This window comes from Echeneis naucrates, chromosome 7 (assembly GCF_900963305.1).
Source record: "Echeneis naucrates chromosome 7, fEcheNa1.1, whole genome shotgun sequence".
NCBI classification, from domain to species: Eukaryota; Metazoa; Chordata; class Actinopteri; order Carangiformes; family Echeneidae; genus Echeneis; species Echeneis naucrates.
In genome coordinates this window covers 12942772-12960348 of record NC_042517.1, presented here as the reverse complement: position 1 = coordinate 12960348, position 17577 = coordinate 12942772, and the positions used below count along the sequence as shown (strand labels likewise).

Genomic DNA, 17577 nt, shown 5'->3' with positions numbered 1-17577 from the left:
GGGTGCTCGCGCAGATCAGACTGATGGTTTCAGCAGGGAGCGCGCATTGGAGAGAAAAACAAAACAAAACAAAACAAAAACAAACGTGTAAAACAAACGCAGGACACCCTAAAGAGTTTAAACTTACTACAGATGATTAGAATTCCCTCACGTCCAAGGAACTTTATTTTCATTGGCCACAGAAGCAAAGACCCAAAACCTTCAGCCTCCTGTAAGATATTTCTCTTCCAGACAGGAATCACTTGTGCTGCCATAAACAGCTCTTTCTAATTTGAATAGTTCGCTTTTGGAGCAGAAACCACAGTCCGATACTGTTCCGTGGCTGGCGCTGTTTTACCGGCTCTGGGGGGCCAGTCTGGTTGGTGTGGAACAGATTAAGTCCTGTTTTTTTTCTCATCACTTGTAGTTGTACAGTAGCTGTCTTCTTCTTCACACTTGGAAATGTAGGACATACCAAGAGAAAAAAAAATCCACCATTCTGTTTTGATGGAGCGTGTTAACTCTCCTAATCGATTGTCTATCTCTTCATTAGTCGGTTGGATTAGAAATTTTCCACTTAATTAAACCGGGAGTAGGCCTGCTCCTCCTGCGTAAAGAGACGCTCTTCCGTGTGCGCGCATTTAAGTGATTGTGACAGCTTGGTGTTCAGAGAGCAGGTGTGTCTGTTCATCCCCTCATTCAACTGTTGTCTTTTATTTTAGCGTCATATTTTGTCTCTAAGGACAATCTGATTATTGGAATAATTGGCGTAATGATTAAAAGACAGGTAGGGCAACTTAAAAAAAAAAAAAAAACACCAACAAATTTACATTTTAAAGAATGCCTATGTTCTCTGGGTAACTATAGACTACAGGAAACTGGATTATTCCATTGTTTTAATGGAAAAGGTTAATCAGCCCATTAACGCTGGCCGGGACCTTATATTTAACTTGTGAACCTTGGAAACCTTTAAACCGCCGTGCCATTTATTCTTCATACACTAATCGTACCTCAATGTTGAGCATTTTCCAAATTTTGACTACAAATAGCGCGGCACAATGAACGCCCGCCGGTCCTCGTGCGTGGCGGGCCGCGGCGCAGTGGGGGCCCCATTGTCAGCGTCGGCCATTGACAGCCGGGGCCTCGCGTGTCGCACGTGCCCCCGCATTGATCCCATTGTGCACGCGATTGCGCACAGCTGTGCACGAGACCGAGAGGCCTGAAGTTTGGCAGCCGCGCGGAGAGCCGCCCGCGCTGCAGAAATAAAATTCCGCGTCCCTGTAAATAAGACGTGGTCACGTGACCAATCGGCAACGTCCCGTTAAAGAAAAACAAAAAAACCAAAAACAGGCATTTATTCAACGATTTATTGAACGGACCCCCCAGCAGATGGCTGGATATGGAGGCGGTGGGGGTCGGGGCATCTGTTGCTTGGATGCTCACGCGTCACTCGCACCCCCAAGATGATGTCTCGTGCTGAAACAGCGTTTATCCGGCTAACGGCACTAATCACTGCTGGTCAGTGCACCGTGTGGGCAGACAGAGCCCTGTTATCTGTGTGTGCGTGTGAATCAGGCATTACATGCATACAGCGACAGCTAGAGACTAATGTGATGTGTCCAAAAACTCCCCAGGTACATGTAGCCCTATGCCCCCCCCCAACACACACATTCTACTATCCATCTGTCCCAGGAGTGCCTGCATGGCCTTCACCACACCTGCAGCCTACATGGGGAATTGGAGCCTGGCAGTCTCCCACAATCCCCTTTGCTTTCCCAAATGACTGTCTGACTAAAGGAAAGGGAATTGGCCTGCTCCCTTTTAAGCAGTAACATAGATATCCAACCTTCTGGAAGAGGTCACAATGATCACATCTGATCTGAACCAACTTTTGCTGAGTTTGCACAAAGTCAACTTTAATGAAATGAATATTTGCACAAAGCTTGGTGGTCCCCAAGTTATTTAACCTATTCTGAGGACATTTCAAGTGTTTCACGGGTAGATACTCGCAGTTCAATTTGGTTTCAGTGCATGTGGTGCAGAATGGTTACAAATTTATCAATGTTCAGTTTAGCCATGAGCAGATTTGTCCAAAAGAGTACCAGTCTTACATTTGCTATTTAAGTGTTGTTGCCAGTAATTGGGGTAACCCCTTCCTGAGAAAAAAAACACTGCCACAAGTGAGTTGTCTCTTGCTCACGTCCCCTGGGACTCAATGTGAAATGGGAGGGATTTGTGCACTGTGCTGACAGATGGGTCCTTGTTCCTGTCTTTTTCTTCATCTATATCTCCCACTCCCTCTTTCGCTAAAACACAGACACACTCACACACACCAAGACTGCACGAATACAATAGGAATTAAAGCTCTACACACATGCTCCCTGGTCTGCTTCTGAAAGCTGAGCCCCTTGTAGTGTTCATAAAAGATGGAGAGTGTGGATTTGCGAGAGGGTTTGGCCTGCAAAGAGGCGGGGGGGGGGGGGGGGGGGGGGTGTGGCAGCGTGGTGTGGGCAGACAGAGATGAAATTGTGTTGTTCTCAAACAAATATTGTCAACTTTTCTATTTTTCCTTTTAATTATATCTGTAGCACCTGTAAGACTCCCAAGTATCAACAACTACAGACATGGCCAAAAAAAATCTGCAATTCTGTCAGCTAATGCACCACTTCTCCCAGAAAATTATTGCAATTACAAAGGTTCTGGTATTCACATGTTTGTTTCTTTTGTTTGCATTGGAACAACACAAGAGAGAAAAAAACTCAAACTTGATTCAGTTCCACATAGTGTGTCATACTGAGCACAGAGAAAAGAAAGAAGAGTAAAGAGCTGACAAACTCAAGGCGAGTCCATCTCCAGAGGTCTTAATGTTCCTGTGTCCACTGTGTCCGCAGTGTCAAGTTCACAACCCATGGCACTGTAGCTAACCTCCCTGGACGTGGACACAAGTAAAATCGATGTAAAACTACAACGAAGGATTCTTTGAATGGTGCGTAACGAGCCTCAATCAACTTCCAAACAAATTCAAGCTGACTTTCAGACACGGGATATTGCAGTGTCAGCTCGCACATCTGTCACCATCTGAATGAAAAGGTACGCTTTGGTAGGAGACCCAGGAGGACACAAAGGCATAAAAAAGCCAGACTGGAGTTTGCCAAAACTTATGTGACGAAGCCACAATGCTTCTGGGAGATCGCACTGTGGACAGATGAGACCAAAGTAGAGCTTTTTGGTAAAGCACATCAGCACTGTTAACAGAAAATGAAATGAGGCCTTCAAAGAAAAGAACATGAGCCCTTCAGTTCAGAGGTTCAAAGATGTTTTGGGGTTGCTTTACTGCTTCTGACACTGGAAGTCATGACTGTGTGAATGAATGAATGAATCTGATGAATACCAAAGAATTTTGGGTGCAATGTAGCGCCCAGTGTCAGAAAGCTGCATCTCCAGCAGAGGTCATGGGTCTTCCACCAGGACAATGACCCAAATGGCTACAAACAAAGCTCTGGAGAGTTTGGAAATGTCCAGCAATGATCCCAGATGTGAATGAAAGCGTCCTTCAAATCTGAAAAAGCTGGAGCAGTTTGCAAAAGAAGAGTGTTCCAAAATTCCAGTAGAGAGATGTAAGAAACTCATTCATGGTTAGAGGAAGCAATTGATTTCAGTTATTTTTTTCCAAAGTGTGTGCTGCCAAATGTTAAGCTCGGGGTGCCAATAATTTTGTCCAGTGCATTTTTTGGGTTCAGTGTGGAATTGAATCATGTTTTTTCCTCAGTGTTTTGTGTTCTAATGCAAACTAAATAAACATTAGAATACCAGAACCTTTTTAATTGTAACAATTTTCTGGGAGAAGTGGAGTATTAACAAGAATTGCAGGGGTGCTGATATTTTTGGCCATGACTGTATGCTGTTCAGTAATACAGGGTGATATGTGTGTGTGTGCGTGTGTGTGTGTGTGTGTGTGTGTGTGTGTCCCATGGCTCAGTTCTCTCCATTTTCTGCTCACTGAGGCTGAATATGGTTACACAGCAGACTTTCCTGAGGGAGAGACTGACAGGCCTACTGACTCTGCTGCACATTGGGGAACATCGGTGGTCTATCATGCACACACACACACACACACACACACAAACACACAGAAGGTGAATAATAGACTTTTAACCTCAGTTATATTAGTTGATGAAAATTGAGATGAGTGTTTTCTTCTGTCAAATTCAATGTTAACTTACTGCTTACATGGATGCTCATAACAAGTTTCCACACTGTGGCAACGTCAGTCTTCTCATTGTACATTAATCTTTGCACACGAGAACACGATAGCCATAGCTTTCAACTCAAAAGATACTTACACGCTCAGGCATGTGTGCAAATCGATGCCCCACAGACAAGTGGACAGTTAGGTTAATCTGATTGTGTGAGAATATAATCCCATACACTTTGGAAAATAGATTGCCATATCCATAAAGCTATACTGTCAACAATTTAGTATCGTCCAGATCACAAAGTAAATTTGATAAGATCTATAACAGCATTTCATCCGGGCAATACGAGCAGATTGTTTGCAGCTTATTTCTCTTCCTTTGGGCTAATGGATTTGGAAGACATTCCAGTTGGGCAGAAATGTAGCTACAGAATGGGAATCATGCCTGAGGGCAATTCTCACTAAGTGGGGAGAGAGCCATTAAACAAAGGTGCCTGTGGTTTCATATTCAGGATACTTTACAACCTCCGTCCCAGGACATCAACAGTGTTTTTGGGTGAGCTGTTAGAGGGGGCAGAGGAGGGGGGAGGAGGATCCATCTGCCATGCTGCTGGTCCATAGGGAGACGGGCATATCCCAGGGGTGTTTTGGAGAGAGAGGGGCTGAAAGGATTACACCCAACCACTAATCAACAACGGTAATCTGTGGGCCCCCATACAAAATCCCCTCCGATCCAAACACCAATTTGGGACACAAGATAAAACCTCAGAGTATAGGGACATCCAACTGATGTGGAATATCCCGGCAAATACAAAGACAAATACAGGTGATTTTTAATTGGAAGTATCAACTGTAGAGGTGTGATTGGCAAAGAGCCACAGTGAGCCTGTGATCAGGTGCAAGTGTTCCACAAGTGGCCCAGTCTGACTCCCAATGTGACCATTATGCAAATGCAGTAACTTGACAAGCCTACAAAATAAATTACCTTAACAGATAAAAGCACTTTTCTAATCAGATCTGGTTGTAAAAGGCTTTTTCTTAGATAGCATTTTGGTCTGTAGGAGGCAAAGTAAAAATATGGTCAACTTTTGAATTTAAAATATTCAATAGTTTTTCACACGACATTTTAATTATGCACTTGTTTGTTGTTATTGTTTCGTTTTTTCAGCTGACAGGAGTCAGAAAGTGTTTGTATTCTTTCTGAACATGCCGTCACAAGTTAAGCCCTGTAGAGCTGTTGTCCCCACAGCCTCATCCAAAAACTTTGTCACAGCAGGAACCTACAGAAGGTGCAGCTGCTGAGGTGCTCTCCTGCCAGGTCTCTCCACCCAATTAAAGAATAACAGAGAAGGGAAGTAGCCACTAGTTTCATGGCCCCTTGTCAGAATGGGGCCTGGGTGGGGTTTGGATCTGGTATCGGTGGGTTTAAAGCTCCACAGTACTATAGAAGATGCTGCTTAATGATGGTACCAGTCCTCCAGGGCAAATGGGAGCTGGAGCATCCTGGCCTGTATCTCCTCTACCTCCTGCAGTATGCCCATTGGCTAGGCAGCCTCTAAGCTCCCTATCCCCATAGCCTCATTGTTTAGTGGGCTCGGCACTGTCAATATTAAGCCCGGCTAATGTGATCTAGAGGCAGCTGGAGCAGCCCGATTATTACCATGACACAGCCAACTGAGGGGCGTAATATCATTAAAAATAAATCAGGTGGTTTGGAGATTTGGTGTGTGTGTGTGTGTGTGTGTGTGTGGGGGGGGGGGGGGGCTGGTTGGATTTGAACGACATTAAAGGGGAGAACTGCCATAATTTCATTAGTCAGTCGGGGCTCCAGAGGATCTGTTGAAACATTTCCTTTAAGTTGATATAATTGAATCTGCTTTCACAACAATGCACACAAAATTAAGGATAGGGAAAAGGGAGATGGTAATTTATCAAATTAAGTGTCTAGTCATTTTGAAAATTAATTTCAGACATGCTAAGAACTATGGAGACACCTGAATGTCATAAAAGGATAATAATTCAATTTCCTGATTACAGCAAATAGGCTGCTCCAGATAATCAATTGGAAAGCAGACATATAGGATATTCCTGTGTGTATTATTAGCCTCTTGTGCTGGATTATTGTTGCAGATGATGAGGAAAACGTGAGGCCCTGCTAATCTCCTTAAAGTGTTTGACACCGAGCTGTCTGCTCGGCAGACTCATCAGCAATTAGTTGGCAAGTGGGCAGTCTGTAAAGTGACATCTAATTTAAATGCACATTAAAAAATATATATTTATATCAAGAAGATCTGCTGTACTTTATTATTATTGTTATTATTATTATTATTATTATGCACCTTCGATCTGCCAGTAAAGCGCCAGAAGTGCCGTTGGTCCCGTTGGTGTCGCTATTGTTTCGGCTCTCAGGCCGCATAAACGCTGATTTCAAGGCCCATTGAACGCTCGACGGGTTGTGTCCAAAACGCGCTGACGAGTGGAAAGCATCGATTATCGGAGGATCTGGTGGAGAGACGCCAGAAGCTGTAAATCTGCTCTCATCTGCACGGCCATCTTAAATCCAATTCTCCGGCTCAACCTGAAAAAAATGAATTCTCGACACACAGTTTATAAATTCATGTGTTTGAACTATGTGTTTTTTCATTCTGGAATGAATAAATCATGATTAAAAAAAAAATCAGTATGAAAAAATGTTTTCTCTGATTTCACAGACTGACTCAGACTCTGCTGCGTTTCAGCTCTTCTGACTGAGTCGGGGCCAAAATGGGGCTTCCTGCTGTACAATACTGACATCTAGTGACACCCGTCAGGACTACTCTCTGTATACACAGGAAGAGGTAGGTTACAACAGTACCACAACTGAAAAACACTACTGCAAGCACAGTTCACACAAAAGAAAAAAAAAACAACTCATGTTGAGCTGAAACGCAGGAGTGTTATCGGAGAAAATCAACACAAAGCAGAACTGCTACATATGGTAGAAGACTGGAAGGAGAGGCAAGCATCACAACAAACCACAAGTTTGGTCATTTGGAGCTAAAATGCAACAGTGGTAGCCAAAATAATGTGGCGAAACGTCCATTATGCTCAAATTGCTGCTTCAGGTAGTCTTCATTCACACACAGCTGATCTCACATGCTGTGTGTGAATCAAACTCCAACCTGCGGAAAATAAAACATGTTCTGTAGTCTAAAGGTGGCTCAGATCAGGGTCAGCTGATTCACACCTCGCTGTCCTGTGTTCCCCTGTTTCTGGCCATTGCTGCATCAGTGTCAGCAGCTCTGTAGGAAACAGGAGAAAGCAAAGACAACAAATCCCAAATGTATTCCATCAGCTAAAGCAGAACAGCCTATGATTGCTTACATGAGGCGTTATCAATGAAACCCATCGACACTGTACCAGAAACTGGTGTTATTTAGCCTATCATCTGTCTCGTTAGCTTGACACAGAAACCCGTCTTGTTACTGCTGCACTCCCACACACACACACACACACACACACACACACACACACACACACACACACACACACACACATTTCTGACCCAAATAAAAGCATGTGCTTGGAGTCATCCAGCGGAGCTTTTTTTTTTTCTATATATATCCCCCTCTATTCTACAATCAACCTTTCATCTTCACTCCTCCTCCGCTTTGCTTCACAAATCCTCTCACATGCTAGTCCATATATCCACCTCTGCCTCATCCACCTGCCAGTTCCTGAGCACCACCATCATCGACCCCCTTCCACTGATTCCCCTACCGTCACGCCTCCACGGGATACACAAAACTGGCACACTTTACTTCATAGCTTGATATCTTCTCTCAGCAAGCACACGAGCAGCGTGTACAGAGGTTTATAGACTAAGTTTAGGTTATCCAGAGCGTTAGGAATGGCTCCTAAAAGAGAACCCTCCATTAAGAAGTCTCCTTCACCCGTGGCCCAACCACGGCTGGGCCCCCCTTATCCCTGCCTGCCGGCGGCTCCTACAGCACCAAAAGCAGCAGCAGAGCAGAAGCCAAGGATGCTGCGTCCTTCGGATTCTCCATTTGACCCCAGTACTTTGGAGGTGAGTAAAGTTACTGCAGTATAATCACAAATTATTACAATTAGGAAAATTGGAAATAATTAACAAATTTCATTGCTAAAAAATTGTTTCATTTTAGACCATCTCAGAGATGCCTGATAGTGATGTCAGTTAGCAATTTTGGACCACCTTAGGCTTATTATTTGCAAAGTAGCTTTTTGCAGTTGCACTATACAGACCAAATTGTCTGAATAAATGTGAAACAAGAGCATGTGAAGAAATGGGACAAGGCTGTCAGTCATTCAGTGGCCTCCTAAGGCACAAATAGGCTGGTTCCCGCCACAGTATGCGCTATTTCTTTCATCGGGCAGTTGATCTAATCAAACTGGTAGTTTTCCCATGTGAACTGTTTAAAAAAAGGAAAAAATCCAGTGCTGAATCAAAAATATAGTTGTTATTGCAGCAAAAGCACGGGTGTAATTGGGAACATTAGAACTGACTGCATTCAAATCATGTGCAGCAGCCTGAGCATCTTGGCTCACCTGAGATTTTCTTGCTTAGTCACAATGTCTGCTGTGAACAAAGTGCTGTGCTTCCACTGAATTAGAGTTTATTGGCCATGACTTTTCCAGCGGCAGATATCTTTGACTTGGCAGGAAGAGCCATTTAACGTAACATTAAGTCATTAAAGTGTTACAGTGACCCAGCATGCACAACACCAAGACCTTGATGCCAAAATGGCAAAAGGAGTTCATCCTATTAGGGGAATATCACACTGATAGTGGCTGTGATCATAAATACAGCATCAAGTCAGGGTTCATAAAGTCATTTAGAAATTGTGTTGTTAGTTTTTCCCGCAGAAAAACCTGGATTTTATATGAAGTTCAAGGGTCTGCATGATCTATTTTTATCATAGTCGCATATCACAACTGAGGAGATGCAGAGTGGGTTAAGAATTTGAATTTTATTTTTCAAATGCAAAATGCTCTGCCTGTATTTGCCACATTGCTTAAGGGACAACATTTAAAGGATCCATGCAAAACGAATTCTTTGCATGCAGTATGTTAGAATGAAGCATTACACAACTGAGTTAAAATTACAGTCTAAACTATTACAGTGTTCTGGTAATCAGAAATATACAGTATGTATTCATAAATATTTCAATTTAAAGCAAAACATCTCAAACTACTGATGCCCACATTAGACTTTGCATGAATGTGCTTTTGCTTTTTTGATACTTTAACTTCGCTATCATCCTCATCATTTACATGTTACACTGTTTGTCGCGCAAGATTTTATGGGGAGAGACTGCCTCTGAAGATATGTTGGCAATATTAAGACACCGACTGCTCACAGTGGAATCTCAGTCACAGCAGGAGGCCAGAGCTCCTACTGCGTAGAGACAGCGCTTTAGACAGGCTGCTGAAAGATGTGGCATCAGTCCATGATCTCTCTGACCGAAAGTAATCCATCATCCCTGCATGGCCAGACACTCACAGCTTTAATGCAAAGACAAAAGCCATTCAATGCAATCATGCTTTAATTAAGTGGGGTCAAATAAGCCAAGTCAAACACACACACACACACAAAGATTTAGATGGAAAATGTCTACATTGTGTCTTTTGACTCACTGACTACTTTGCAAAGTTAAAGATATGATGATGAAACGCATATTTTGGAAGCTTTATAAAACCGTTTGCTTGGAATTTCCAACTCCTGTCTGATGGGGTTTTTACACTTGATTACTTATCTAGAATTTTTAAAATAACATCTGCTAGAGAAGTTAGAGAGGTTTCTACATCACTCTTGGGCAATTCGCTTATCAAACCATATTGAACAATTTTTTTGTGATGTCACAATATCAGGGCACCAATCTTATTTAAGTTGCGCAAAGCAGATGGATATCAAAACAACACTGTAGCATATATTCATAAAGCCTTAAGGACATTTATAAATCTGAGTACACACCTGGAAACATTTGAAGTTAAATCCATTATTGTAATAATTCAACAACACACTTCTCCCATGTTATAGAAAAGATCGAGGACATGATCCTAAAGTGAACTACAGTAACTTGTGTCAACTCTTCTCAAGAGTGGAAAAATGCAGCCAGGCGTTCCAGTACATAGTAACAGATCTCTATTAGAGATCATAATTCAACAATCCTACGTGCTTTTATAGGAGTCATGCAAGTTTCTGTGGAAAAAGCAAGCGATCTTGTAAATAATAAAATGGCCCTCCCTTACAGTGAAGAGACGATCATTGTATGGAAAGTTTCCTAAATTCTGGTCCCTGCCGTGACCCGGATTCGAACCGGGGTTGCTGCGGCCACAACGCAGAGTACTAACCACTATACGATCACGGCGAGCCACGGGGCCTACGTCAGAGAGAGGAAATCATCAGCATGAGAGAGAGGAAACCTCAACCGTGTTAGAAATGTCGGGGCCCATTCCATATATTTCAGATGATAGATTATAATTCGCATAAAATCCAGATTTGGAGAGCAAATGCGTTCTTAAATGGGAATAAAATGGCGACCATCGTTAACATTTCACTCAGGAAAGAAATCCTTTCTGCACTTTAAGAGGTGAAGAATGTCATTTTTTCTTTGGCAACGTCTCAAGCACAAGATATATTAAAGGGAGGAGTGCAACTGTCCGGGAGAGGGAGAGAGAGTTGGAGCATTAGCCATTAGTTCAGATTGGTGGAGCTGGTCCACACTCCAGCAGAGTGGGGGCGACAAACGGTGGTCTCACACCGTCAAAGCAGCCGTGAAGAAGAAGGACTCTACGCTGAGTCCCATAAAAGGGTCTCACAGTAAACGTCCTCACCCGATGTGGCAGAAGACCCGCCTTCGGCCCGCTTCTGATTGGCTCGCTGCGAGCTACCGCCTCATGTCTAACCAATCATCACCGCCTTTTCCTGAACCTAGCAGAATATCAGCCAATCAGAAGCAGCGCAGGGGGCGGGTCTCCGCTTAGCTCCGGTTGGCAAAAGGGGAAGAATAAAAAGGCCTATAAGGGCGGCTGGTTGTCTCACTCTGTCCCGCCTGAGAGCTCACATTCCTCCGTCTGCCGACGCACCGGACACACCTCAGCCGCCACAGCCATGGTGCGTCTTTGGTTTTTCTCACATCTATCTAGCTGTTTTTATGAACATTGTGTAATTATCAAGGGGCGCCTTTGTTAGAAGAAGCCGTTTCGCTCCACACGGAGCTCTTTAGTTCAGCCTGAATGTCATTTGCTCGCCAGTCGCTAGCGGAAGTGCAACTTTTGAGAAGCTAACGTTAGCTAGCACCGTGGATTGAATTTATCAAACTGACGACGAGCTAATTGCCATCGACAGGAGATTTGCTTGTACATGAGAATTTGCTGATTGTGATTTTGTTTGGAAATGTCAGCTTTGCTCATCTCTACCTGAAAATGCTCTCAAGCCTTTGACGTTATCCCGAGCTAGCTTTTGCTCCATACAAGGACCCATTTCATGTAGCCTGATTTCTGTTTGAACAGTCTGACTTCTCGGAAGATCAAATCCTTGGTGAGTTTTGAATTTGTGTTTGACATTTCCACCTCTCGTTTGTTTTGCATGACTTCATTCTTGCTTGGTTCAGATGGTACTTTGCCCCGTATCTCCACTATCATCCTGCTCTACCCGCCTGTCATAGCAGTTTTGGTTAGCCGAGGCTTTCCTCCTTTATTTCCGTACTGTTTCATCACTTTCCACTTGCGATTGCTTGTCCTTTCCAGATTGAATTTAACCTGGATCAGATTCATGGTAAGTCAGTGAGAATGGGCCGCTTCAGAGCAATAAATTGATGCCCATCTCGCAGTGTGTTAGGGTGTGATCTGCATGTTTGGGTAAACCAAAGTTGTTTTTTAAATGTTATGAGAGTTGCTCTGCACTGTCGTTTTGCCATGCCAAAATCAGTCACATCCTGCATATATCGTCTTAAACCTTACCAGCTTTGATCGTTTTAGTGTTCTTTAATGTGATCAGTCATGCCTTTTTAAAAGTATACCTACAAACCAAGCATTGCCAAATCTCATGTCTGTCCTCATAAGTCTTGCACTGTCAGATCGTAGCCATTGCTGGCTCTCAGTTTGCCTTAAACTTTGCCTGTTATCTTTCAAATAGCTCATCTCGACAAATGTGCCCTTTTTTGGTGCTGGATACGGTGGTGGATGGTTTTTGTCCTAGGGCTGGTTTGTTTAATCACGTTGACATAATAGGCTATACTCACTCTCCTCCTACTTTCCTCCACTCCTCCAATACCAAATATGGTGTTGGGAAAAGTCCACACACGCCAGAAGGGAAGAGGCACATTCCTCTGAACAGGAAAAACTTCACAACAGAGCCTGAACTTTTCTCTTTTTTTCCTCTTCGTTTTTGTTTTGGGTGGGGGGTTCAATCCTGCTCCCAAACATTAGTAATAGCCTGCTGACAGGATGTTGTTATATAACAACATGCGTCCCTGATTGCAAGCTCTTTGTTTTGGTGGTTGTTGTTTGGCTTGATACATACCTAATGTTCAATCAAAGAAGCATTGATCCTCAGTGTTTTTTTTTCTGAGAGTTGATTAAGCCCAGATAACTCCACTGAAACAACAGCTAAAATATTCAGTACTTGCAAATGCTGTGAAAGGCTCAGTTAGATCAATCTTATTGACTATTCAGCAGTGCTGTTAAATGTTGGTAAACTTTAAAGATGTCAGAAGTAGTTCAAGCAAATTTCAAATCTAATTTTTCTTTTGTTTGGTATATTTAAAAAAAAAGTTGCTATAATCCACTAAGGATACAGACAACTTTGAATGACTTTGGAAATGAAATGTTTATTTACAACTTAAAGTAATCTAAATGTTGAGCTGAAATGAACTTATCTTGTCTACTGACCAAAAGTTTCTTGTTTTTGTTTTTTTTTCTTATTAATGCATATTATTTACCTCTGTTCAGACTCAACATTTATGATCATATATAATTATTATTAATTTGCACCCCTCTGACATTTTTTCCTGGCATACTGATATCTTTTAGCCACAGTATACATATTTGGTCACGTTTTAAACATATTTCATAAGTTTTCATATGTTCAGACAACAAAAATCACAACATTTAGTGTTGACCTCAAATAGTTTCACCTTTTTTGCTGACTTAACAGGGATATTGCAGAAGTTGGATTGGTGTATGTAATGTCAAAGAGCAGTGGTTACACCTCTCTACATTACTAATGGAAGTGGATATGATGCATTGAAATTTTACTTTAATTATTAAATTAAACTTACATGCGAACTTAAAATTTTAAGGTTTTTGTGTGTGTGATTTAGAAAACTAAATAATTTAATTACTAAATCAATTTTCATTTGGTGCTTTTTTCTAGCTGCTTGTTCTCATTCACTTCATTCTGCCTGGTTTTTCTGTTTTCACCTATTTACTGTTTACTTCATATCTTTTTTACTTCACTATACATATGCTCTTGATCTGCATTACCGCAATAATTCATATACCTACCCCTAATTTGCTGCGTCTCTGTATCCTGCAGAGTTTAAGGAGGCATTCCTGCTGTTTGACAAGACAGGAGATGGGAAGATCAGCTTCAGTCAGTGTGGGGATGTCATGCGGGCACTGGGACAAAATCCTGTCAACGCTGAGGTGCTCAAGGTCTTGGGTAACCCCAAGGCAGAGGGTGAGTGCCAAAATAATACGCATGCTGGGAGTTGTGTTCAATAACTGTTTCCCACCCCTGTGACAGCACAGGGGTGGGAAATAGTCTGTGGAAGTTCAGAGAATAAGTTGCTTCTGTTGTTCTTGTCTTTTGCAGAGATGAACACCAAGATGCTAGACTTTGAGCAGTTCCTGCCTATGTTCCAGGCCATTGCTAAGAATAAAGATCAGGGCTCCATGGAGGATTTCGTGGAGGGACTGCGTGTCTTTGACAAGGAGGGTAACGGCACAGTAATGGGGGCAGAACTGCGTCATGTCCTCACTACACTAGGCAAGTTCCATTTTTATTTACGTACTCTTACATAGATAGCTGGCCCTTTTTATTTCAAGGGAAAATCCAACAGGCGACAGAATAAGAAGCTTACTGCAAATCTTTGACATCACAATTTTAATAGTTTAAGTATTTATGAAAAATGATGGAATGATTTTTATATCTAATTTCCAGGTGAGAAAATGACAGAGGAAGAAGTGGAGACACTCTTGGCAGGACATGAAGATGCAAATGGCTGCATTAATTATGAAGGTGAGGACCCAAAAAAAGAAAAGTACATTGTCATACCCCTCAGTGCAATTATAGCTGGTATGGGAAACAGCCTATATTTATTCTGATGGTGTGTGACAATGCCTTTGCAATATATGTGCTTTTCATTGTGTGGTCTGCTCAATGCAATACCAAAAGCTTGTTTGTGCATTCCATTTACATGCTTCCAGTAAAATGTAGTTTGAGTCTAAGTATTAAAAAAAAAAAGGTTGTCAGTTAATGTATTAAACGGTGTCTGATTTAGTCTCATGATGAGGTGAGTGGTTACTCATGTGAGCAGCTAATGGCTAATATTGGTTCTCAGTACGTCTGACTAATTGAGTCCACAGAGGAAATGCATAAAAGATAACAGTATTAATTGTTCTTCTTCCACAGCATTTGTCCGCCACATCATGTCAGGCTGAGGACCGGTATGGTCATTGGGTATACCGTGAGATGGCACCTCCAGGCTTTCCTCCCTTTTTTTTTTTTTTTTTTTTTTTTTCCCCAGTTATTAAATTATTAAACTAAACTAACGCTAATCAGCCGTACAATTGCTCTTCATTTGGCAAACGGGGGTAATGTACTGTTGCGAAGTAGATTAGACCTGCAGGTGCCTGTGGGGAAAGCCTGGTGGTTCCTCTCATTAGTCCTGAGGCTTTGACCCATGTGTAGCCTCCTGCTGTTCTCTCTCTCCTGCAGCCCTCTGTCTTGGCCCCTGGCTGCAGCATGCCCCTCTGCATGTGTCTGAAACCCACCCCTCAGTTTATAAGGGGCGATGGTGGACACACAGGGAAGAGACTGGTCTCATTCAGGGAAAGCCTGGTGGCATCTGAAGCCATTTGAGCTGATAGGTGTGGTGGCGAGAACAGCTCTTCTAATCTTATTCGCATGTCATCTGTGCTATTGAAATAGGCCTTTTCTTCTGTTGGTGTCAGCGGTGCTGCTCTTTTTGTAGACACTGAATTGGTTGTATCAGATCATGTTTTCCATTTGAGTATAGCCACCAGCTTTGGGAGAGTGGACCAGTCCCTTTTTCTACTAACCAGAGAAATGCAAGGAGTTGCTCTTGCGCTGATTGTTTTCCCTGAACTATATGGAAGCTATCTATGAGTTTGTAGCTGGCCATTCTGACTGGACTGTAGCTCCCCTGATCTCTTCCTCTTTTCTATGCTTCTCAACTAGAGGAAAGCATATTGTCAGGATGGCTTCTCTAACCAGCTCTTCTTGGATCCTAGACATGGCCTAATTCTCTGGCTGAATTGGAGATAGAGATGATTACTCTCACCTCTTTCTCTTAGTACTCAGTTAAACCCTTTTTTCATCTGGGTGAGCAGAACTCAGTGGCCTGCCTCCAAATGCAGCATCTCCCAGCCATGCTGTAGTTGGTTTAGGCCAAGATTTGGATGATGAAACTCATAACTGTCTCTTGTTTTTCTCATGTTCACAGAACTTGTCAGGATGGTGATGAGCGGGTGAAGATGATGACAAACCCATTTTTTTTTATGTGTTATGTGTACCCTCATTTTGCAGTTAGCTTCTACGGCTCTCCAAGTCATACCCATGGATTAGATTTCTACCTTTAATTTAAGAAGTGCCTTTACATTCCCCTCTATAGACCACAATTGATTTTTGGCTATTGCTGCCAGTTATGTTGCAACATTTAAATAAATGTTTTTCCTGAAAACTAATCTTGGTTTTGTTTTGGATTTTTTTTTTGGGAGTGGGGGGGTGTGGATTTGTTTCCTTTAGCAGAAGTTTGGGTCTCGCCCTGTACTGATGGATATCTTCGTCTGCTGAAAAATTTAGTTTTTCCATTTGACACAAGAGGGCAGTGTTGTATTTTATTATTGTATTTTATTTTTTATTTTTTTGGAATCTGCTTTGTTCACTCAAAGCTATGAGTTGATGTATGTGGTGCAAAATACAAGAGGAGGCCCTTGCTCTTTGTGCTTCAATGAGCCAAATGAGGAATGTAAAGCTAAGATTTTCTTCTGTTCGTTGCAAATATGTTGGATCATCTTATGTGAATTTGATCATAAAAGAAGAAATTGTATTTTATTTCCTAGCTATACATTTCCAAGCATGTTTTGGTGACGGAGTACTGGGTTACAAGCCGTTGATGGCTGTTTATTGACTTCTGGACTTTGGGGAAAAAAAAAAAAAAAAAAGGTAATTTTCCTCGAAAAGCAGATGTAACCATTTCCCCTCGTTAGGCACCGCAGCTATCAGAGCGTGAAGATCAAGTGTGTAAGGAAAGGTTCAGGAAGGTGTCATAGTCCACTGCTGAATAGGTTGGCTGCTAATTACTGTGTGTGTGCGCCTGTGTATGTGTGTGGTCAAGAGAAGTCAAAGCTATTGATTATTTTAATCCTCCTATTTGTGAGTCTGTGATCCTCATGGCTCTGCATTCGACAGGGGAATCGTTAATGGGCCTCAGCACAGCCTGTCTCAGACCTCTCCCCATCCAATTAACTTTCAACTGGAATCTGCCAGGAGAGAGCCGGGGGCTGGGCCCAGGCATGGCACCGCTACATCACACTTTCTCAGCTCTGGAGCAACAGATTCACAAAATCCTTTAAGTCTAGAATGCCATCGGCTCTCTGCTCTTATTAGATGTTTTCCTTTTCTCTAATAATGTAAGAGTTGTTCAAGATGCTTGATTCTGGATGCTTTTTAAAATGAAGTGGAGAGATGAACCGTGCAAAAAAAGCACACCCACACCAACCATTCTTGTAAGAATATTCAAGTATAATTGAGTTGTGCACCTTTTTAGATAGTATAATATACACATTTTTAATATTAATCGTACTTATCTGTCTTTTCAAGGTGTTGCCTCAATACTAGTTTACCAATCATATGTGGGTTTAACCCTGTCAAAAAAAATGCTGTTTTAGTGAACAAATTATATAGCAAGCAGTCCTGAATTGCAGTTACCTCTCTTTATAATAAAAAGAAATAGGCTTCAGTGTTGGATTATTACAAATAAACACACATCAGGTTTGATAATAGCACTGAGACAATTAGTGCAGAATTAATGCAGAAATTTCATTGCCAGTTTGATCCTTTAACTATTGTTGCCATTTCATATGAAACATCTTTGGGATAGGGCTTTTTGGAAGGACAGAACTTGATGTCACCT

General features: G+C 42.2%; 1 protein-coding gene and 1 non-coding gene across 4 annotated transcripts; one reads left to right on the top strand and one right to left on the bottom strand.

The window, feature by feature from the left end:
• The first annotated feature begins 8063 nt into the window (after nucleotides 1-8063).
• Nucleotides 8064-16126, top strand: zgc:153867 (myosin light polypeptide 6). Of its 3 annotated transcripts, XM_029505859.1 has the most exons (7): nucleotides 11178-11309; nucleotides 11708-11735; nucleotides 13734-13877; nucleotides 14013-14186; nucleotides 14361-14438; nucleotides 14832-14866; nucleotides 15886-16126. In XM_029505859.1, the coding sequence occupies exons 1-6, from the start codon at nucleotides 11307-11309 to the stop codon at nucleotides 14858-14860; spliced, it is 456 nt and encodes a 151-aa protein (XP_029361719.1). In that variant the 5' UTR covers nucleotides 11178-11306; the 3' UTR covers nucleotides 14861-14866; nucleotides 15886-16126. The 3 variants fall into 3 exon arrangements, with proteins under 3 accessions (XP_029361718.1, XP_029361717.1, XP_029361719.1); XM_029505858.1 differs by lacking the exons at nucleotides 11178-11309; nucleotides 11708-11735; nucleotides 14832-14866 and adding exons at nucleotides 8064-8240; nucleotides 11945-11972; XM_029505857.1 differs by lacking the exons at nucleotides 11178-11309; nucleotides 14832-14866 and adding an exon at nucleotides 8064-8240.
• trnah-gug (transfer RNA histidin (anticodon GUG)) lies at nucleotides 10492-10563 on the bottom strand. Its single transcript has one exon. It is a non-coding gene; the product is annotated as a tRNA-His (tRNA).
• Nucleotides 16127-17577: the final 1451 nt, after the last annotated feature.

Coding starts and splice junctions, on each gene's coding strand:
- zgc:153867 (XM_029505858.1), top strand. CDS start 8,064: ATGGCTCCTAAAAGAGAACCCTCCATTAAGAAGTCTCCTTCACCCGTG. Junction 8,241..11,944: donor TTGACCCCAGTACTTTGGAG/GTGAGTAAAGTT, acceptor TGTCCTTTCCAG/ATTGAATTTAACCTGGATCA. Junction 11,973..13,733: donor TAACCTGGATCAGATTCATG/GTAAGTCAGTGA, acceptor TGTATCCTGCAG/AGTTTAAGGAGGCATTCCTG.